The sequence below is a fragment of the Arvicola amphibius genome, chromosome 4, assembly GCF_903992535.2.
Source record: "Arvicola amphibius chromosome 4, mArvAmp1.2, whole genome shotgun sequence".
In the NCBI taxonomy this organism is placed as follows: domain Eukaryota; kingdom Metazoa; phylum Chordata; class Mammalia; order Rodentia; family Cricetidae; genus Arvicola; species Arvicola amphibius.
This window is the reverse complement of record NC_052050.1, coordinates 66,271,004-66,294,692: the sequence shown is the minus strand read 5'-3', so window position 1 is coordinate 66,294,692 and position 23,689 is coordinate 66,271,004. Positions and strand designations below refer to the sequence as shown.

The window sequence follows — 23,689 nt, the reverse complement described above, 5'->3', positions numbered from 1 at the left end:
GTATCAGTTGCAGATAGCTTCTTGGTTAGGGGTGGGAGCCTATTTCCATTTCTTCCTTTCAGTACCGGGAGTTTTTCTTGTTTGAACTTGTACAGGCTCTATGAGTTCTTACGTATATCAGTCTTGACTGTATCTGCAAGATGCTGTTTCTTTGGAGTCATCCATCCCCTCTGGCTTTTGGAATCTTCCACCTCCTCTTCCACATAAATCCTTAAACCCTAAGAGGAGTTTGATGAAGACAACCCATTTAAGACTGAGTGTCCCAAAGTGATGATAGCTGACCAAGGCACTGATCTGAGTCCCAGCATGATGTGGCCACTGGGAGTTCTGGATGGGAAATGTTTCTGGGGACCAGTGGCTGACAAAAGCAGTAGAGGTGGTCTAGAACAGAAGGCTAAGAGGAAACCTTTTTTGTTGTTGGGTTGTTTTGTTTTGTTTTTGAGACAGGGTTTCTTATGTAGCTCTCGTTGGCCTGGAACTCTATGTTGACCAGGCCTCAAAGTCACGAGATCCACCTGCCTCTGTGTCTCAGGTACTGGGATTAAATGCATGATCACCACCCTAGGTAGAAAAACTTAATTTTAACTTTTGAGTAAGCATTATATCTACATGACAGCTCACAGCTATCTATAACTTCAGTTCTTGGGGGTTCTGATACCCTCTTCTGGCCTCTGTAGGCATCAGGCATGCATGTGGTACACATAATACATGGAGACAAACACTCATACACAATAAAATATGCTGCTAGAACCCCATAAATATGTTGGGTCTGTTTCTGCACTGTGTCCCAGCAATTTAGCTATAGTTGCTAGAGCTTTAAAGAGGTATTGAGTTCTCTTAGGCCTAGTCAAGCTCTTTGTTCCTCTCCTTGTCCTTTATTGCTGGCATGTTTGATACAAGTTTCAGGGTAAATTTGTCTAGGTCTTCTAAAAAGTCTTATGAATATTTTCCTTGAGCTTACACAGAATACATAGATTTATTTAGCATTAGCTCCTTTACCCTAAAACACTGCAGCCCTGCTTTTTCTTTTCTATGTGATGTTCATATAAGTCTTGAACATTTCTTTTAATGTTCAGTATGTCCTTATATTGTTCTGACCATTTGTTGTTTCCACTAAGTAATCTGCTGTTTATATGTATCAGTTCCATATATTGGCATAGTACAGAATTCTTTTTCTTATAGTTTTGAGTTAATATTTTGGGGACTTGAGTTATATAATCTCATTTTCTTGTTTCTTTCAAATAATGATAAAGAAGTAGTTTCATCCCATTTACCAGTGGCTGACAGTTTTGCTTTTCTGACCTTCAGGTTGAACCCCAATTTCTGTCTCTTAAGTTTTTATTAACTGTACTACACATGTAGATGTTGCACTCCTCCTCCTCTCCATTCCTTCTGAATGAGGAGTCCCCTGTGGATGCTCATATGAGAGTGAAGCTGGGGCACAGTTCCTAGCTAATAGGACTAGCCTTGTAAATTATTTTACCCTTATCTTTTTTAGTGAGTGGAGATTGGCAGCCTTAGGGCTATGTTACACCCACAGTTTCTCTCTGCTGTCCTTTTGAACAGCCAGCTTCCTTTTAGAATTTTTCTTTACAGTCGCTGATTTACTTCCTCTGATACTGAAGAGATTAACCCTGCCTGATGCCACCACACAGGCGTTTATGCTCTTGTTCCAAGTCTTGCTTTTTCCCTTGTAACTTTGGAGCACTACTGTTCCAGCCTTCCTTCCCTCTTTAGCTACAAATGTCATTTTTTGGTGTGTTTGCTTACTCCTGCTTGACCTTGGCTAATTTTTGGCAGACATTCTAGTTAGGACTTGGGCCCTCTCTGAATATCAACAGAGGTGAAATTACATTTCTGTTTTACCCTTCTTTTAGTAGTGGGGAGGTGATTACTTAGAAACAATGCGGATCAAACATTTTAACTCCTACCTTAAAATTAGAAGATAGAAAACATTTTATATGTAGTGTTGTAGGTAAAGATTAGATGCCCAAGAAGCAAAGAACTAAACTGTAGGCGTGTTGATGTGTTAGATACACTATTTTTTATAGCGTGCAGCATGGAAGCAAAGGAATGGGGAAAGACTGCTTGATGGACATGAGTTATCTTTTCAAGTTACAGTTCTTCTCTGTTTCAGAATATTAAAATGGGTCCTAGCCAGGCGGTGGTGGCGCACACCTTTAATCCCAGCACTCGGGAGGCAGAGGGAGGCAGAGGCAGGCAGATCTCTGAGTTCAAGGCCAGCCTGGTCTACAAGAGCTAGTTCCGGGACAGGCACCAAAGCTACAGAGAAACCCTGTCTTGATTTAAAAAAAAAAAAAAATGGGTCCTGCTTTTTTTTTTCCACTATAGATCGTGGTTGTATAGTTTATTGACCTAAACCTAACCTTTCCTCTGAATCTGTTCTGAATGTTTTTATTCTCATCTTTGACAGTGGCTTGAACCTGGCACCCGTAGCACGACTCAGAGGCACTTGGGAAAAGTTACCAAGCAAATATGAGAAACATCTCCAAGATCTACAAGACCTTTTTGATCCATCTAGAAATATGGCCAAATACAGAAATATTCTTAGCAGTCAAAGCATGCAGCCTCCAATTATTCCACTCTTTCCTGTTGTCAAGAAAGATATGACATTTCTTCATGAAGGTATTGAAAGCCATTTGAAAATTAGCATGTTTAGCTTTAGCTGCAGCATTATGATCTATTACCCATTTCATTGTAATCATCCCATGCTATTAAATCTTCATATAGTTAAATGCAGCAAATTGATGACATCCTAAGCCATGTTGTTGACAGTCACAGTTTGAATTGTTTACAGTAAGAGTTCAAATATAAACTTGACAAGGAAAATTAAGCATTGCCAATATCCTAGAAGCTTGCTCCTGCCCAATCCCAGCCACTCACCTCTTCCCCTCCATAGAGGTGACTACTATCCTGTGCCTTGTGTAGTTTCAACTGTTCTTGAACTTTAGACAAGCAGATTTGGAAAATGCTTGTTTTCTTGCAGTTAGATTTGATTTCTGTCTTCTTTTGGTCAGCATTGGATTATGGAGATTCTGCATTGTTTCCCAAAAACTGCTTACCATTCCATTGCCTGGGTTCTATACTGTGATTCATTCTTCTGGTTGGTGACTGTTGGGTAGTTTCTCTTGTTGACCTGCTGTGAAGAATACTGTTGTTGTCCATTCTCTGCTCATACTCTTCAGGAAAGTGTTCTTTTTTTTTTAAGGTTTATTTATTTATTAAGTATACAGTGGTCTGCCTGCATATGTCCCTGCAGGCCAGAAGAGGACAGCATATTTCATTACAGATGGTTGTGATCCACCATGTGGTTGCTAGGAATTGAACTCAGGACCTTTGGAAGTGAAGCCAGTTCTCTTAACCTCTGAGCCATCTCTCCAGCCCCAGAAAGTGTATTCTTAATGACTATACAATATAGTCAGTAGAATCTATGATTTCACCCATTAAAAAAAAATGTGGTGATAGTGTCAAATGAAATTGGTTTCTAGCATTGGGGATGTTCTCACACTCCTCATCCTTATGATTATCTATTAAATTCATTCTCATCATTTCTGTGTCTTACAGTAAATGAGTACTTGGCTCTTGACATGGTTATAATTTGCATTTCTGTGATTACGAATGGGCTGAACATCCTCTGTGTGCAGTAACCCTCTTGTCAGTTACCGGTTTGAAATCCTTGCTCATTTTTTATTAGGTTTCCTTTTTTGTTTACTGTTCCTACAGACATTCTCTTCTACATCCTGGGTGTAAAATAACTTACTCTTTGACTCTTTTATGGTTTTTTGGTTTTTTGGTTTTGTTTTTGTTTTTTGTCTTGTTTTTGTTTTGTTTTGTTTTTTATGAGTATAAGTTCCTTTTGATCTTTTGCCAGTACAGTTTTTTTTACAATCTGCCTACATGAACTTTTCTGTGGTAATGATATTTTTCCTGCTCTGTTCCTTTGGTAACCTTATGCTGTTTTACTATTCTTTAGTGTTTCACTAGAGGATATAGCATTTAAGTTTGTTTGCCAATTTCTTTTTTTAATTATTTTATTTTTCCCATGATATTTATTGAGCTCCACATTTTCTCTGCTCTCCTCCCTGCCTCTCCCCTCCCCTTCAGCCCTCCCCCAAGGTCCCCATGTTCCCAATTTACTCAGGAGATCTTGCCTTTTTCTACTTTCTACTTCCCATGTAGATTAGATCTATGTAAGTCTCTCTTAGTGTCCATATTGTTGTCTAAGTTCTCTGGATTGTGGTTTGTAGGCTGGCTTTCTTTGCTTTATGTTTAAAAGCCACCTATGAGTGAGTACATGTGATAATTGTCTTTCTGTGTCTGGGTTACCTCACTCAAAATAATGTTTTCTAGTTCCATCCATTTTCCTGCAAAATTCAAGCATCGTTATTTTTTTCTGCTGTGTAGTACTCCATTGTGTAAATGTACCACATTTTTCTTATCCATTCTTTGATCAAGGGACATTTAGGTTGTTTCCAGGTTCTGGTTATGACAAACAAAGCTGCTATGAACATAGTTGAGTACATGTCCTTGTGGCACGATTGAGCATCCTTTGGATATATACCCAAAAGTGGTTATTATTGGGTCTTGAGGAAGTTTGTTTCCTAATTTTCTGAGAAATGGCCACACTAACATCCAAAGGGATTGTACCAGCTTGCATTCCCACCAGCAATGCAGAAGCATTCCCTTTTCCCCACAACCTCTCAGCATAAGTTGTCATCAGTGTTTTTGATCTTGGCCATTCTTACAGGTGTGAGATGGAATCTCAGAGTTGTTTTGATTTGCATTTCTCTGATGACTAAGGATGATGTATCTTTCAGCCATTTTAGATTCCTCTGTTGAAAGTTCTCTGTTTAGGTCCGTACTCCATTTTTTATTGGGTTATATGATCTTTTGGTGTCCAATTTCTTGAGTTCTTTGTATATTTTGGAGATCAGACCTCTGTCTGATGTGGGGCTGGTGAAGATCTTTTCCCATTCTGTAGGGCTTGCCAATTTCATTAGTGTTATTTTATTTCGGGTTGTGTGAAGAACTTAGACTACTTAAGCTTCATTTACTCTGTCCCCAGTTTTTAAGCAGCCATCATACTGTCAATCCTGAGTGCTTCACTGTTGGCTACTAAAATCTGTTTAATCTCATGTGTGTCTATTGCACTCACTGCTTTTATTCCATCCTAAATTCCTATAAGTGTCTTGGTGACTGGTGTACTTTGTGGTTTTCGAGGGCTGTGTTGTTTAGTTGCTTAGAAGTTTGATTTTTGTGTAGATCATAAGACACCGTAATTCCCTTAAAGTAATGGAGATCTCAATTTTTGTTCATCTAAACGACCAAGACTTCAGTTTAATAAATGTAGTTTGATTGGCAGCTTCATCATTTCGAGGTGGCATCCATTGTCTTCTGGCTCCCATTGTCACTATTGAGACATCAGCCTTAGTTTTTCTGTTTTGCTAGGTTTTACTAGGTGTGGGATTTGTAATTTTGTGTCATTGTCATTCAGATTTACATTTACAGGTCATATTGAAATAGTTTGATATTTTCCTTTGTTTTTAGAACATTCTGTATAGTTAGGTCTTCAGGTTTTTTATTTGTCCTTTGCTGACTTCAGTTTTGGGACTAGTTTTATTTTTGTCTGACTTGACCCCTGCATGTTTGTAACCTTACATCTTACAGCATGCAAGGTATTGTCCTTCTTGCCAGGCTTTCTCTTCAGCTGTGTCTAATCAGTTAAACCTGTTGCATAATTCCTAATCTAGTTCATTGTTTTTCAGTTTTACTATTTCATAGTCTCTGTTAAATTAGCAGTCTTGGTTTTGTATCTTTGAACATTTTAAAGCTGCTCTGTTGTGACTCTGTAGCCTGGGCCCTCTGGGGGTCTCTTTCTACTGTCTTCTTTCACTTTTTCTTATGCTCACTTTTCTACCTTGGTTTCAGGGTTTTTTTTTATGAAATAGTGAAAAAAGTACAAAAATAATATGAAATTTATGACTGATATTTTATTCCAAAAAGGATTACGCTTTGCTTATTTAAGCCTATTAGTAATCTCACATGATTTTACTCATTTTCAGATTTCTAGGCTTTATTCCAGTCTGTATTTGATTCATCCTTAGTCCCAGAATAAAGTCAGAATCCCAAAGCAAAGCTCTAGGATTTAATTGGGTATAAGTTGTCTTTATTCTTTTTACCTCAAAACACAAAAAGACTATTCAGTTCCCTGTCCCCTGTCTGCCTTTGCTAATTGTCCTCAGCAGGAAGGGCATCCAAGTTGTCTACTCTTCCTGCTTGAGTCTTATCATCATCATCATCATCATCATCACATTACTTTACATAACATGATTCCCACAGGCTTCTGACATAATCTTAAACACTGCTTTAGCTTGAGTGTGGTTTTGATGTTTTGTTTCCCACTGGTATTATGTCCCTGAACCATTCCTGTGATGGTGTACAGATGCCACTAACGGCATGAGAGATGAGACTCTAGACCCATATTGCTCTCAGAGTTGCTTCAGGGCCTTCTACGTTAGAAAACAGTTGCACTGACAGTAATAGTCAGATGAAGTTAAATGCTACTGTGGTCAGGTAACTGACCTTTGAACATTGAGTTTTTTGCCTTATGGTTTGGGCTAGATAGGCCAATAAGTTAACTCTGTAACAATGAGGGCTGGCTGTCCCGCCCGATTCTCCACAGCCAGCAAGCCCCAAAGAAAATCATACAGAGTCTACATTAGGTTATAAATTGATTGGCCCATTAGCTCAGTCTTCTTATTAGCTCTTGTAGCTTATATTAACCCCTTATTCTGATCTCTGTTAGCCATGTGGCTCATCAGTACCTTTCACAGAGGGGCAGATCACATGTTGCTTCTTCAAAGTCTGGTCAGAAGTGGGTGGAATGGGCTTCCTCCTTCCCAGAATTATCCTGTTCTCATTGCCTCACCTCTACTTCCTGTCTGGTTGACTCACCTATACTTCCTGCCTGGCCAATCAGCATTTATTTAAAATATGATTGACAGAATACAGACAATTCTCTCACACCAGAACTCTGTCTGTTCACAATTTTCAAAGTCGTAAATTAAAATAATTAACAAGTATGCATTTCATACTAATGATTAAAGTCACAGTGATAAATTCAGATTCTGAGAGAGGAAAAGTGAATACCAGGCCAGAAAGCACCCCATCAGGCAGCTACTTTTGTTTTAGCTAATTTTTGCCATTTGAAAAAGAAATCCAGTATTATTCAATCCCCCATCATTTATTCTATTGGAAATATTTGCTACTTCTTAAATAATTATTTGTTTGAAAATTTTTAAGAATTACAAATAAAAAAATTGCAGTCTGGCTTAATTATTAGTAAATAAGAAAGCCCAGCAGTGGCTTTTTCACCCGGCTAGCCTAAGTTTTCAGGTGCTGTGCCTTCTTCCAAAAGAGCAAACAGTGCAGAATGGGATTGGGTGGTGTGTAATCATGTGTGAGCCTGTGAGACATGAACTGGTTTTAGCAGCTGTGGACAGCCAGTCACTTTCTGTATCCAGAGTCAGTTTTCCCAGAGATAACACAGCTCTTCTTAGAAGCTCATTCCCTGGGATTAGGGCTGAGTTGTCTATCAATTGATCTTTTTTTTTTTTAATGGCAAATTGTTAAAGCTTGTTTGTACTCAAGAGTAATAACTGGTCTCCTGCTACTTGGATATATAATTGTAATTATGAAAATTATTTGTATTTCATAGGAAATGACTCCAAAGTCGATGGCTTAGTAAATTTTGAGAAGCTAAGAATGATTGCCAAGGAAATTCGTCATATTGTTCGAATGACTTCTGCGAACATGGACCCTGCCATGATGTTCCGACAGAGGTATGCCATGGAAATCATGTTACAGTGGCATCGAGGGTAGTGAAGTAACGTCTGTCCTTTATTGTGCTTTGTGCTAAGTTTTATACACACATCCTTCTCCAGTAATCATATGGTAATCCTAACAGGTAAGCAATAGTCAACTTCCCTTTACATCTGAAGAAATTGAAATTCAAGTAGTTTTGTTTTATATGTACACATGTTTTGCCAGCTTGTATGTCTGTGTATCACATGCGTGCAATGCTTGCAGAGTCCAGAAGAGGGTATTGGCTTCTCTGGAACTAGAATAGCAGATGATTGTAAGTCACCATGTAGGTGCTGGGAATTGAACCCAGGTCCTCTGCAAGAGCAGTCAGTACTCTTAGCTGATCAACCATCTCTCTAGCCCCTCAAGCAGTTTTTATACAACTTGCTAAGACCTGAGCCCATTTCTCAATTACTTTTCTGACTATACAAGTAGTTCTATATAGTTGTGCCAACAAGCACTAACAAGCAGCATTAGAAGAATGCTAATATCCCCGAAATCATCTGAGTGCAAATCATTTCATCTGTTTTCTAACCTAAGTAGCAAAGAATTATTCTGTTTCTCTTTTAAAGTCCTATCTCATCTAATTGGTGCTTCAATTTTCTAAGACATTTCTTTTCTAAAAGTTAGCAAAACTCTTCCCAAAAAGTACCCATTTAGCCATGACTTATCTTGATTAATAATGAGAGCTTCTTTTTTATTTTGGTTTCATCTGAGAATACTTTTGAACTCAGTTTGTAGCTGAGGCTGGTCTAGAACTCATGATCTTGCCTCTGCCTTCCAACTGCTGGTTGTACACCACCACAAAATGAGAATGCTTTTTTAACTTGATTTTTTTTTTATGTAGTATAAAGGCTACTACAGATTTATAGAGTTTAAAGAAAGTTAAGCTGTTCCTAGTAAATTTTACAATTTTGAGCAGGTAAGTAGGCATTACAGTTTAAATTTTTTTTTATTAAATTTTCCTTTTAGACCTCTCCATGTAGGGCATTAAAAATAAAATAAATTAAGTAAACACAATTGCTGTGATTTTAAAATACAGGTATTCTGCTAAGAAAATAAAAATACTTGATACTTTTTTATCAGTGTATGCTATACTGAGTTTTTATTGGGAGAGAGATTGGTTTTGTTTGTTTCATTCATATCATTGTCAACAGTCATTTTTTTCTAAGTAGATGATCTTGTTTGCTGTAGTTTAGAGATTCTCATAGTAGCAGGGATGGAGTGCCAAAATCTCCTCTTCCCATCTCTTTTCTTTCTCCTGGTAATGTAGTGAGATTTCACTTCTCCAAAATCTGAAAGCAAAAAACATTAAGAACCAGGGATCAAAGCACACCTTAAGAGGCTTGTTGTCTGTTTTTGTTTTTGTTGAATGTCCTGGTACGGTGACCTTCCCACTGTCTCTTGTCTTGATATGAACCTCCATTTACTCATGTATGTTTCCATTCTAGTACCTGAAGACATAATAAATTTGTCTCCCTGCCAAATTAGTTGATAAAAGTGCATGCTCCACTTCAAAATTAACAGAGGAGAACCGAGAGAGGGAGAACTCGGGAAAGTGATTGCAATGAAAACTTGAGGACTTGAGTTCAATATCCAACACTATGTATAAAAGACAGGCATGGTTGCTGTGCTTATAATCCATCACAGGGAGGAAGAAAGACACAGGTGGATCCCTGGCCTGGGCCTCACTGGCCAGCCAGTATTGCCTAATTTGCTACCTACAGGCCAATAAAGAGGATCCTGTCTCAAAAACTACAGATCTATGACACTTGAGGGACAGCATGATAGGCTTACCACTTCCTTACACATGCATACATATGCTCATGCCTACAATCACACAAACACACAGGTATAAAGAAAATGACTGAAGAATATTAATAAGCCTGGATATTTACTTGAAAATAGCCTGGATTGAATAGAAAGTATATGAGGAAATAAATATATTTAGAGTGGACTTAAGTGTCATAATTGGGATCTCATTGTGTTCCCAGACTGGCCTGGAATTCCCCCCAAGTCATAGAAGAATAGGTACACACCACAACCCCTAGTTTGTTATCTTCTTACTTTCACTTTTAAGTTGTTTTGCTGGCCAAGTGTTCTTATAAAGTACTTTGCCAGAGAAATCTTTATACTTAAAAATTGATTTATGTATCTATATGTTCCTTGTAATTTCATTGTCAAGTAGCTCCAAAAATGTAGAAACTCTGTTCTTAGACTGAGCATTCTGACTTCTGGTATAATGCACAAGACCACTACCTTCATTTCCAAAAACAGAATAGAAAATTTGCAATGAACAGATTACATTCCCTATCAACTTATGGGTAGATTCGGCATTAAAAATGCTGTCGATCAAAAGCATATTTTAAAGTACATGCTATAGAGGGGTTTGGCCTTCAGAAACCTTTGTGTCCTTCCCATTCCTTCATTCCATTAAAGCCATTTTTTACTGTTAAGCTATAATTTTTTTCTCCTGGTAAATTTTTCTGTTCTATTCTGTCTGCATAAATTCTCTGACTCTCAACTGTTGTCTTTTTTTCTGTGCTTTCCTATTCAAACACATGCTTCAATGTTTGTGGCTCTTGCTTACAGGAAGAAGAGGTGGCGGAGTCTGGGGTAAGTGGGGAAATGAACAACTGGAATGAAGGTTGTGCAACTCTTAACATGTGCTGCATCCTTTTCATTAATGCACGCAAGTCAGTTAGCATGCGTTCTGTTAACTCCGTCAGCCTACATCCTGACAAATGCCTTTTGCTAACAAGGTGGAAGTAGTGATGGAACTAGCATTTTGTTGGTTGTGTTTTTGTTTTGTTTTTCTTTTATAGGTATTTTATAATCCCTTTTTAGATTTAAATTTAACAGATTCATGAGATGTAGATGATGATTGTGGATATTTGCTGTATATGTCATGTCCCCTGTGCTCTACTTTGCTAAGCAAATAACTTTTAAAAGTCTCCTATTGCCCCATGAACAGGTGTGGGATTCCTGGGGGATCCCAGGACGGGGAAGGTAACTTGCTCAGTCTTACCCACCCATTAATGGTGTGTCCAAACCTAGACAGTCTGCTTCAAATGTTAGCAACACTTTCTCTAGTTTCAGTGCCATATTTTATGAAACTAAACATACAAAAGGTCTGTCTATAAGGGTTGCATTTTACATTAGATTTGCATAGAGTCTACTTTATTCACTCTGTATTATAAAAGTGAATACATTTTTAACCCTTCATGAGATCTACTAAATGCCTAAACTTGAAGTATAGATTGAAATTTACTTTAAACTTGTACATTTATTTTAGAAGATCTCTTTGTCTCCCTAAAACTTCTCAGCTGTCCAGCTTTTTGTGGTATATAGTAGGTTCTGGTCTCTTAATTCTACATTGCTAGCCATCTAGTTTAAAGCCACAGACAGTTAAAGATCTTATACATCATTTCCCTAGAGCATCCATTTTAAATGAAAGAATAAGTACTATAGATGTGTGGAATTGCAGAAATAGAACATACGTAGAATCTTAATGTTTAAAACTAATGAGCTGTGAGGTTTTGATACTTGCCTTACATGTAAGAATTTTTTGAGCCATGTCTTTGAGTCTTATTTGTGGTCTTGTTTTTCATTTGGTGACCTTGACTTTCCTCTTCTGGTGTGTTTCTTGTGCATTTTCTTCTACGTCATACATTTGTGTCTTTATCTTCCCTGGTTCTTCTTACTGAAAGTAGAAACTGATAGCCTGGCATTACAACTAAAGCAGAGCATCTTAAGACCTAGTGAGTGAGCTAAGTAGTTACTGTGGGCTTTGGGTTGTATAGTGTTTGGGGCTTGCAGACAGCAGGTGTTTTCATTTCACATCAGTATTTGTTGCTTTTGAAGTAGTTCAGTAGAAACTTTATTGTCTTATATTATTCTCATCCATTAGAACTTTGTGTCCTAGGTTTGTTTACAAGCTGGCTTTTTTATTTTGGATAACAACTAAGATAAAAATTATTAAATATTTACATCAAAATTTGCTCCTAAATGCTAAGGGTTTGTTTCACTGTGAGTTTGGTTCCTGGAACCCACACAGAGGTAGGAGAGAACCAGTTCCACACAGCTGTCCTGTGACCTCCGTAGATGCACTGTAGCACATCCACACAGTAATAATGGTTACACGTGATGAGTTGTTATCTTGTATGCCAAGAAAAGCCGGTGCAACACCTCGTTAGTCTATGCTCATTGAAGTGCTTCACATTTGTCTCTACTTCACATTTTCCTCACATGACACCCTGTGTGTACATAAAAGGGAAGATACAAGGAAAGTGAATTGGTTTAGATGTTTCTAAAACTTTATATTCAGAATTTGAATCTTCCAGATTACTTTTAGAGCACTGGTGCCCACCCCTTGCCCCAGATCGGCATCTTGTTCATCCATCACTTGAGGATAAACAAACCATAAAAGAAGACAAAGCTGACCCTGTGGTTATCTCGACTTGCTCAGCACATGGATCCTCTCTCCCCTTAACATTGTTAGAGATTTACTAAAATTTTTAGGTTTCACTTTCTTTAATCAAGTGTTTCTTAAAGGTTAAAGGATAATTCACTGGTTAATGAGATTTTTTTTCCTCCAAACCATTCTGCAAATTTTGCAAATTTAACAGTTTTTCCCATGTGTCACTCACAGCCATATCATCTTTCCTGCCTGACCAACATCAACTGAAAGTTGCCATCAATATACCAAGCAGTAGTAGCACAGCAGAGGCAGGAACAGGCTGATCTCAGAGTTCAAGGACAGCCAGGGCTACACAAAAGAAACCCTGTCTTTAAAAAAAAAAAAAAGTTGCCATCAAATATAAGGCATAACTATATCAATTTCCTTCCTCTTTTTTAAGAGTTATTTTGTTTTGTTTTTACTTCAGTTACATAAAAAATAGTAAGTTTCTTTATGACATTTTCAAACGTGTACTTGGCCTCCCTTCTCACCCTCCCCTGGGAACCCTGCTTCAAAGGTCTTAAAAATGTGACAGAAAAAAATGCCATTAACAGTTTCTCAACTCTGTCTTATGTGATTTACAATGAAAACGTTAAGATTCAGTGTCTGTTTTAAGTCAGGTATGTGAACATTGAAGAACAAATTGTGTGTTTATGGTCTGTGTTTTAGAGCATCTTATGTAAATAATGCTAATATTGAAAATAGATATACTCTTACCCTCCAATTAAAGACCTTTTGAGTCGGGCAAGCCTGGAATCCCGAGTGATAACCTGGGGTCCACACAGGTAGGAGGAGAGAACCACTCCTCAAACCTTGACAGACTTGCTATGGCATGTACCCACCTGCACACACACAGTAATAAACAAATAACCCTCTATAGGCATTTAACTTGTAGCCTGTTAGAAAGGATCAGCTACACTGCAGTTGCTACCTTTCATTGGTTCTGGATGTGCATTGTATACGCAGGCTTGACAAAAACAGTAGCGCTGGATAAAGCTGTAGCTTATTTGAATAGTACTTATTTCTAAGATTCAGTCTGCAGTCCTGTCATATTCAGAGGTATTGCAATGGTAAAATCTCAGCTCCTGCTTCTAGAATGCAAGTTGTATCTGGCCACATCATATTTGCAGACACAGAAACAATTCTTTTTTACTGCGTTTCTAATTTCTCACTATACTAGATTGAAATGTTATCTTGGTTCTCTTTAAATTTTGGTCACAATATGCTTGGTTACTGGTAAAATTGGTCACCATGCTTGAAGTGACCCTGTCACAGAATGGTGCTTTTACAGGATATAACTAGCAGCACAGGTAACAAAGCTGCTCTGTTTTCCCTTGCTGAAGGACTAATGACGAATTTATCCTGTCTTAGACTCTTACCACATCTTAGAGTGAATGGTCTAAATGGACCAGAGGAAAGCTTTTCTTGGCACGGTTCTGCCATGGGTTGCATAGGCACACACAGATGTAATGAAATATGTTGCTCAGGGAGAAACTGGTATCTTACTCTTTTGAATCCCGTGTTTTGCCAGATCTTGTTTTAATTGAGAATATTGCCATCTGTGCCAGATTACTTTGCATTATTAATGCTCTTCATCTTTTAACTCATTTACATCAGCATGCAATAGTATTAACAGAAAAAAAATCTTTGAATCTTCGTTTTTTCGTGCTAAACTCTCATCTTTACAGGCTTTCATTGCAGTTTCTGTCTATTTACAGATCATTGAGTCAAGGCAGCACAAATTCAAACATGCTAGATGTTCAGGGAGGTGCTCACAAGAAAAGAGCACGCCGCAGCTCACTGCTGAATGCCAAGAAGCTATATGAAGATGCCCAAATGGCAAGGAAAGTGAAACAGTATCTTTCTAGTCTGGACATAGATACAGATGAGGAGAAGTTCCAGATGATGTCACTGCAGTGGGAGCCTGCATATGGTACCTGTGAGTGTTTTCTTTTTTATCACATGGGTGAGCACAACAAAGTAGAAATATCTTTCTCCAGAGTTGTTGATTTCATTTGCAAGGATGACTGCTGTCTCCAGCTATGTGGTCTGTTCATGAAATGCTGAGTCCTAGCCCTTACAGAACTCTGTAGGAGGGGGAGAGGTGAATAGTTCCTCTTTTAAAGGCTTTACAAATCCTCTTACAAAGTTGGAGCATTAATAAAGTTTTCAAATGGGGAGGGGCTGAACAAGTCACTGGAGAGCTGACTCAGCTATTAAGAGCACTTGCTGCTCTCACAGGACCTGAGTTCAGTTTCCTGTACCCACATGGTGTCTCCACTATCTGTAACACCTGTTACAGAAGATCTAATGCCCTCTTCTGGACTCCATGGGCACTACAGATACATGGTGCACAGGCATACATGCTGGCAAAACACCCATACACATAAAGCAGAAATGTCTCTTTTTAATTAGGACATTATAGAAAAAACTCTGTTTGAGAACATTGTTGCCCTTATCTCTAAATGAAATGTGACTTCTGTACCAGGTGAAAATCAATTAGCAAATAGAAAGCTTAGAGTTTTGAGTCAAACACTAGCAGTGATGGATGCCTTATCAGTAAGATAAAAGAGGAAGTAGACGCATCCTGACACTGTGGGAAAGATTTTCTCCTCACTACTGCTACCTCACAGTCTATCTGTCCACTACTGTAAGTACTGCATCGCCAACCATCACCCTGACCTTTGTGTGCAGGCTTCAGAACACATCTTTGGGTTAAGAAAATCGTGAGTTACAGGAGCTGAAGAGTGGGGTGGCGGGCGGGGGGGGGGGGGGTAAATGTTAAACTCATAAAAAGCATAATAGAATTACAAGTTTTCTGTTGACAAAAGGGAATGGTACTCTCCATGGATTGACCCCCCCAAAAAATAACTGTGTTGATATTTCCATTGTAATATGAATAGAAAAGAGAAAGTGAACATAGAAGCATATAGTGATTTCACATTGAATTTAAAATACTGGGTAAAGAGTCATTCAGTATATTCCATATTAGCAAGAGCTGGACATAGTAGTGTGTTAATCCACTGGACAACAATAAGAGCACTACCACAAATTTTTAGCCCCATTTGAAGGAAGCTTTATTAAATACTGATCAGGACAATGGACACTGGCCAGGTCCATACCCAGAATTCCCAGAGAATGGCTACAAATTATTATTGTTAGTCAGGTGCTTATAAAGGCAAAGCTCACAAGACTACATACTTCCTGCCTTTGTCCAATGGGGGTTGGGGACAAACATATATCCTGATGTGCTTACTGCCTACAGTCTTCCCACCTGTGAGTGATAAGTACACCCTGAGCTCTGGGGCAACCAACCTTGTTTACAGAAGTGAAGACACATAGCTTATTATCTTATATGAACAGCCCCCAGTATTCCAGAAAGTTAACTTCCCTTGGGCAAGTAAAGTTTATATATTAGAGACATTTTTGTCTTCTAGCTCTCTTATGCACTGTAATTAAAACTTAAAACATAACTTTAGCCCTCACAGGTGCACTCCAGTGATTAAAAGTACTTGGGAGACTAAGACAGAAGGATAGTATGTTCAGGGCCAGCCTGGGCTGCATAGCTTGTCTGTGGGGGGGTGGATTAAGCTATTATCCAAACAATATATTCAAGACAGGCACTCCCCTATTCCCAGCATTCAGTAGGTAGAGACAGGCAGATTTCTGGGAGTTCAAGGCCAGTCTGATCTACAGAGTGAATTCCAGACCACCATGGCTACCTAGAGAAACCCTGTCTCAAAAAGAAAAAAGAAAAGAAAGGAAAGGAAAAAAAAACAATATATTGAATGCTTCCACTGGAGAAATTTAGTGGAATATGTTTGTACTGACAATAATGGATGTAAGCAGAGTTTGAGTTTCATTTATTACCATTGGGCAAGGTTTTCTTCATTCTCACCTGTTTTCAAGAATGGAAAAATGCTAGCAATAGTATCCTGTGCTTTTAATGCCATCACACAGAAGGCAGAGGCAGGCAGATTCTGAGAGTTCCATGCCAGCCAGGAATACACAGTAAGACTCTGTCTTTTTAAAAAAATAAATATCTGAAACTTTGGCTAAGGTTAAAGAACATGTTTTATGTCTTCTGATTCTTTATCAAGCCTATAAAATTGAAGAAAGAAATAACACTGGAAATTGAGAGCCTTCTATATGGCAGCAGCATCTTTACTAAGTACTCCGTAGACATTATCCTTAGTGTGGTAATACACACTTCAGTCCCAGCTACTGAGAAGACAGGAGGATCAATCAGTTTCAGGCTCACAGTGAAAGCATGAATACTACCTAGTCACAGCTGGGCTGGCACAAGTAGTCTTCTGTTGGTGTTTGAGGCCTATGCATGAAACCCTCCTGAATACTTAACCAAAGGACTGAAAGGGCTGGATGAGGAAGAATTTCTTGCCTTTGGGCCACAGTACTGATTTGGGGGTTTTGTGGTGTTCTCCCTCCTTCCCCCGCCCCCCCATTCCGTCTATGTATTTAGACCTCACTAGTATAGTCATTGCAGTGTTAGGGAAAGTTTTGTGAGTTTATAAGAAAGTAGATCTGAAAGGTGCAAGAGGTCATTGGTGTAAAGTGATCCAACCAAGGCAGAGGCTGACGTGATAGAAACCTCAAGCATATGGGATTGAAGAGTAGGGAAGTACACGGTGAAGACAGTGAATCTTCATGGCTTTACAGCCCTCTCTGGAGGCATTTGAGTCTTTCCTGAGAACAGAGGGAGTTGTGAGGTTTATGGAACATAAAGAAGGAAGATAGTAGGTTAGATCTCCATCTTAGTTCTCATGCTGTCATCTGGAGGACTGGAGGCATGCTGGAATTGATCCAGTGAGAACATTCCAGTCCTATAGATGAGAGTGCAAACTCAGTCTCAGCAAGTAGATAATCAAACAATATGTTCTACAACAGCTTAAAAGAGATAATTTATGCTTAAATTTCTTTTATGAAAGTATATCTTTAATTTTTTGTATATGATGTGATTTTTAAACAACTACTTGTCAATTGTAATAGTCTTTTAAAAATGCGCAGTTATCTGACCCTTCTTTCTCCTTATAGTGACAAAGAACATAACTGAAAAAAGGTCAGCCAAGTCATCTGAAATGTCACCCGTGCCTTTGAGATCAGTTGGCCAAACAGCGAAAGTCCACCTGCATCAGCCACACAGAGTGAGCCAGGTGCTTCAGGTGCCAGCAGTTAATTTGCACCCCATCAGAAAGAGAGGACAAGCCAAAGACCATGTGCTGAGTGAGTGCTCAAAGCCCTAATCCATTTCCCTCTTAATTTCTAAAACTACTAACAATGTCAGAATAATATGGTCATTACATCAAAATGTTTTGTTTTGCTTCAGTGTATTTGATGACAATGTGGAGTTTTTTTGTTTGTTTGGTTGGTTGGTCAATTGGTTGGTTTTGGTTTGTCAAGGCAGAATTTCTCTGTGACTGCCCCGGCTGTACTAAAACTCATTTTGTAGACCAGGCTGGCCTTGAACTCAGAGATCCACCTGCATCTCCCTCCCAAGTGCTAGGATTAAAAGTGTGCTGAAATCTGTTTATCAACAGAAATCTTACATAACTGTATATCTTGAATATTTACAGTAAATCTTAGGTAACACTTCAAGCTAAAATTCATTCTTTATTCAAAGATGTATTTCAAATACTCCAGATGTAAACTTCCAAAACCTGTGAAAATCAAATTGCTTTTTATGAAAATACCTATACACTGCTTTTTTCATTAATGTCCTCTTCTGAAGACCTCATTAGGAGAAAAGAACATGGAGAGAGTATGAGGCTGGAGAGATGGTTCAGTGGTTAAGCACTGGCTGCTCTTCCACACCTGTCATGTCAGCTCACAACCATCTGTGACTCCACTTTCAGAGGATCCAGCATCCTCTCCTGGCCTCCATGGGCATTGCACTAATATGGTATATAGTCAAAACATCCATACACACAAAATTGTAAAAACAAAAATTTTAATTAAAAATAAACGTAGGAGCTAGAGAGATGGCTCAGTTATAAGGGTGTACTGTTTTCATGAGAACTCACTAGATCCCCAGCACCCACATTAGGTGGCTCACAACTGCCTGTAACTTGAGCTCCAAGTGATCAGATGCCTCCGACCTCCTTGGGATATGTACTGTCTTATGCATACCTATACCACACAGCTAATAAAGTTATTTTTACGTGACAGGGTTAGAGAGATGACACAGTGGTAAGAGCACTTGCTGTTGCAGAAGGACCTGGGTTTGGTTCCCAGCATCCATATAATGGCTCACAACAATCCACTACTCCAGTTCCAGGGGATCCACTGCTTTTTTTGACCCCTGTGGTTACCAGGCACACACATAGTGCACATACATATAGGCAAAACATCCATACAAATAAAATAATAAATTAAGAACCTTTTAAAATTTATTATGTATATAGTATTCTGTCTGCATGTATGCTGCCTACCAGAAGAGGGCACCAAATCTCATTACAGATGGTTGTGAGCCACCATGTGGTTGCTGGGAATTGAACTCAGGACTTCTGGAAGAACATTCAGTGCTTTTAACCTCTGAGCCAACTCTCCAGACCCAAATAAGAAATTTTTTTAAACATAAAATACATTAGTGTAATCTTAAATTCTGTTTCCCCATTCAGCCATATAGACGTTATTGGAATTACTTTTATTTGTTGTTTTAACAGTATCTCTATGTCCACTTTTACATGGGAAAAGATTAGATTTGATTCCTGGTACTATTAACATGATCCATGTATTATGCATATGTCATGCTTAATAGAATTTTTGGGGTGTTTGTTTCTTTGGTTTTGTTTAGTTTTTCAAGACGGTTTCTCTGTGTAGACTTGGCTGTCCTGAAACTTGCTCTATAGACCAGACTTGCCTTGAACTCACAGAAATCCTCCTGCTTCTGCCTCCTGGGTGCTGGAATTAAAGGTGTGTACCATTACCACCCAGCAAAGTATGATATTTTAATTTGATTTGGTCTGACATATGGAGCTGAGTATGAAATGGCCAGTTTCAGTCTAGTGTCATTAAAGATACAGATAGATGGGCTGGAGAGATGGCTCAGTGGTTAAGAGCATTGCCTATTCTTCCAAAGGTCCTGAGTTCAGTTCCCGGCAACCACATGGTGGCTCACAACCATCTGTAATGAGGTCTGGTGCCCTCTTCTGGCCTGCAGACATACACATAGACAGAATATTGTATACATAATAAATAAATAAATATTTAAAAAAAGATACAGACAGATTACTTACTATGTATGTACTAACATGGTGCATGTAAAATAAAAAGCAAAAGAAACCTTTAGCAAAGGCAGGGATAATGAAGGCCTTTAGAAGAACGCTTTTAAGTGTTTCCTTGAGTATTGGTGTCTGTCAGGAGCTACAGTTTGGTGTACTGCAGATTGCATGCTTATTAAGAGCCAGTAACAACTGAAGGTCAGCGTTGGGGATTTGGCTTGGTATTAGAATGCTTGACTAGTGTGCATAAAGCCATAGGGGCTCAGCCCAGTTTGCAAAAACATGCACACAAGTAATTGAAGCTCACATTTAACACTTGCTGAGTTTCAGACATAATCCATCTTTATTATTAATTTTATATATTTACTTAGTCTTCATAATAGCCCTAGGAGATGGTAATTTAGCCTCATTATACACAGAATTTTTGTAAATTTACACAGTGCCAGTACATAGTCAATCTGGTAGTTGATCTTAGGCTGGTTGGCTTTAAAATCCTTGCTTTTTAGCCACCAGACTAAACAGCCTCCCAGACATGAGAAGTGAAGTCATAAATATGTCTAGATTACACAAGTGCAAAGCACAGTTAATCACAGAGAAACCACTGAAGAGATTTGAAGTCTTGCATGGTGTACACCCTTCTAATCATAGCACTTGGGAGACTGAGGCCTGCAGGAGGAGTGCATGTTCAATGTTAACCTAGGCTATAAGTTTGAGACCAGCCTGATCTATATAGTGATATTCTGTTAAGAGAGTGACAGGACCAGGCAGTGGTGGCGCACACCTTTATCCCAACACTCAGGAGGCAGAGGCAGGTGGATCTCTGTGTATTCGAGGCCAGCCTGGTCTACAGAACGAGTTCCAGGACAGGCTCCAAGCTACAGAGAAACCTTGTCTCAAAAAAAAAGAAAAACAGAGAGAGAGAGAGTGACAGGAAGATACGAGGAAAGGGAGTAGAAGGAGAAACAAGATGGGGAGAAAGAAGATTGAAATATATTTGAACAAAAGAAAGTTGTATGTATCACAATTAATAAAAACCCAGAGACAGATACTGGGATGTTCAACATGAAAATCAGAAAAGCAAAGCAGCCAAGCCACTAGAGGGCTCTTACCTCTATGAAATTTTCATACCGAAAAAGAGCGAGTTCCTGTCTCATCCAGCTTTATGTTCCTCTCTTGCAATGGGATTAAAGGTGTGTGCCACTACTACCTGGCCAGTATGGCTGAGTAGTGTGGCTGTTTTGCATTCTGATCTTCAGGCAAGCATTGTTTATTAAAATACAAATGAAATATCACTATAGTTGTGGGGAGGAGGAAGTAGAATAAGTTCACAGGCAAGTGAGGCTGGTTGGCACATCTTTTGAGAAGATTGCTGTTGCTGTACCAGCTCCTCACCACAGTCATCCTTGCTTTATGCTGAGAGTAGTCGGTGACTTCCTAGGACTCCAAAAAGTAACTAGACTGAACCATTTGTAGTAAGTCATTCTCCATCCCTTCAGCCAGCTCCCAAATCATGACACAGAAACTTGTTTATTATGAAAGCATGGCCAAAAACTTAGGCTTGTTTCTAACTAGCTCTTAAAATTTAAATCAACCCATTTCTATTATATGCTGCCGTGTGGCTCATGGCTGTTATCTCTCCTCCTTCATGTCTTGCTTGTTCAATGTCTCTTGACATCTCTGCCACCTCCTAAACATCCTCTCTGTCCTGAAAATTGTGCCTAGCAGTTGGCCGTTCAGCTTTCTATTAAACTAATCTGAATAACACAAATTCACAGTGTACGAAAAGATTATTCCACAATATCCATTTCAGAATCTGATCTTTGCTCAATAGGCAGCTGGTGGAGAATAGAACTTGACAAGAATGGTTTTGGGAGTGCCATCCAATCTTCCTGTCCTTTACTTACTTTTCTTCTGTAGTATGAATTTAGTGATCTTGAAAAGGGCTGACCTGGCAGCCCTACAGCCTCTCATGTGTACCCACAGCAGAGATGCACCTCAGGTGGTGACGAGGCTGGCAACCACACACTACCTCTGGCGTATTTTGCTCTCTTGAAGGGGCTACTTTAAGAGGGGAGGGCAAAGTTTGAACCTCAGTCTTCTCTCAAGATTGCAACCATATCATTGTGGGTAGTTGGGGCACTGTACTTGGACTGTGTATTTGATTTCCCTCTGTCACAAAACAAATTTCCTAATATAATCTTATCTGTACTGACCAACTGAGTTTGAACAAATAATCTAGAGAATGAGACCTGTGTGCCATCTCCTAGTCACTTAGTCCCTGAGTGCACTTACATGTCTTGGTTGACTATACCAGCCATTGTCTCAGGGCTTTAATTACTAGTGGTTTAGACAGCTACACACCTTTTTTTGTGGGGGGTGGGGGAATTGGGAGTGTTTGATTGTTTGTTTGTTTGTTTGTTTGTTTTTGGTAGGCCAGGCTGGCCTCCAACTCACAGAGATCTGCCTGCCTCTGCCTCCCGAGTGCTGGGATTAAAGGAGTGTGTCACCACCACCGGGCTCACACATTTTAATTGTAAAATGATACTTACTTGCTGCTTTATTTCTATGTGTTTTGTTTATTTAATTTTAGGTACAAGTTTACCTCCGAAGGGTTTAGGACCAACCGAAGAAGTGAGTGGTAAGAAGCACACAGAAGACACTGTTTCTGTGGCATCCTCTCTGCATTCTAGCCCTCCTGCATCTCCTCAGAGTTCCCCTCGCAAAGGTAAGATAGGACCTTTCGTGCTAGCTCTTTTCAGACCAAACAGCATGTCAGCACGCTTGGCTTTTCAGTCTGTAAGAAACATGAATTAATGCTTCACATTGAATTGTTCAAACATTTTTCAGGTGTCAGTCATTATGTAACTAGAACTCCAGTATTTAGGGCGTGACTCTTAGCTTCTTGGGCAGAGGACAAGCTTGAATAGAAATGAGGGCATAAATCATAGTTGTTTTGGTCTTTGCTGGTGCTCAGTGCCATCTTCCCAGTTTCCAATATTTGAACATTTCTATAGAGAATTTGCAAATAAAGTTACACAAGAAACTGTATTTATACTGGGCATGATGGTGCACACTTGAAATCCCAGCACTTGGGAAGAGGAGGCAAGGGGGTCAGGAGGTCATGGCCATCAGCAGCTCCATTCTTGGTTCAAGGCCCGAGACCCCACTCTAAAAAAAACTTTGTTTTTGTTCAAGTGCAAAATGTAGGGGGATAAAAGCAGTCTTAGTTGGGCATGGTGATGTACCCCTTTAATCCTAGCACTTGGGGCAGCAAAGGCAGGCAGATCTCTTAGCCTGATATGCAATATAAATTCCAGGACAGCAGGCCTACACAGAAACCCTGTCTCAAAAAAGAAAAGGAAAGAATTAGATTGCCACTTTTGGTTTGATAAAGGTGCCCTAGTCCTGGACTATTCATGAATGTAAAAGGGGGGGGAGGGCAATGCCCTTTAAATAATCACAGCAGAAGGCATTACCTGGCCAGAAGGGAGATGAAGTTTGTAAGTCCTGGCTAGAAGGAGGAGCTCCTGCAGCTCACTCTGTTCCCAAGGTCTAAGATTCTCTCTTCAGAACTATTTTTGCCAGCTGGGGTGTAATGATGTAATACCTAGTTTGACACTCTGTCCCTTATTACTTCTTTGTTACCATTTGTGACTTGTTTATAAGGTTCAGAAAGACCCTTTGCCTTGGGGCCAATGTATATAGTTTAAAAGAAATGGTATTTCTGTATGTTGTCAGTAGTGAATAAATCGAGCGTCTCTTCCTTTCCCTGCTGTTGCCCCAGCATAGTTTAGCTCCCTTGCTCCCCAGCCCTTTCTACCCTCAGGTAACTGAGATTCTGAGATTTTACTAAGGAATGATTCATGAAATCAAACAGGATATAGAAGGAATATATACATAGTAGGTATATTCAGAAAACAGTTTCTGATTCTGCTGTATCTCATTATGCTTTTATAAGACACACAGATCTGTGCCTTTTTTGGTCTATATCCAGAACGCCTTCATCAGATCTCTACAACTGATCTGATCTTTAGTCTCACAAATGATCCTGCAGGGCCAGAGTAACATACTCAGCTGGCATTCAGCCAACTGAGGCAGGAAGACTTAT

At 39.2% G+C, this 23,689-nt stretch overlaps 1 protein-coding gene across 5 annotated transcripts in view; it reads left to right on the top strand.

Moving 5' to 3' along the window:
- Positions 1–23,689, top strand: part of Rapgef6 (Rap guanine nucleotide exchange factor 6) — a 170,896-nt gene that overhangs the window by 135,239 nt on the left and 11,968 nt on the right. For 3 of the 5 annotated variants that reach the window (XM_038325883.1, XM_038325884.1, XM_038325881.1), the window contains 6 exons: positions 2,435–2,646; positions 7,739–7,862; positions 10,477–10,500; positions 14,062–14,282; positions 17,396–17,584; positions 22,172–22,306. In XM_038325883.1, coding sequence (XP_038181811.1) covers positions 2,435–2,646; positions 7,739–7,862; positions 10,477–10,500; positions 14,062–14,282; positions 17,396–17,584; positions 22,172–22,306 — 905 coding nt within the window. The remainder of the gene's footprint in view (positions 1–2,434; positions 2,647–7,738; positions 7,863–10,476; positions 10,501–14,061; positions 14,283–17,395; positions 17,585–22,171; positions 22,307–23,689) is intronic. The other 2 variants (XM_038325882.1, XM_038325886.1) reach the window with 1 other exon arrangement.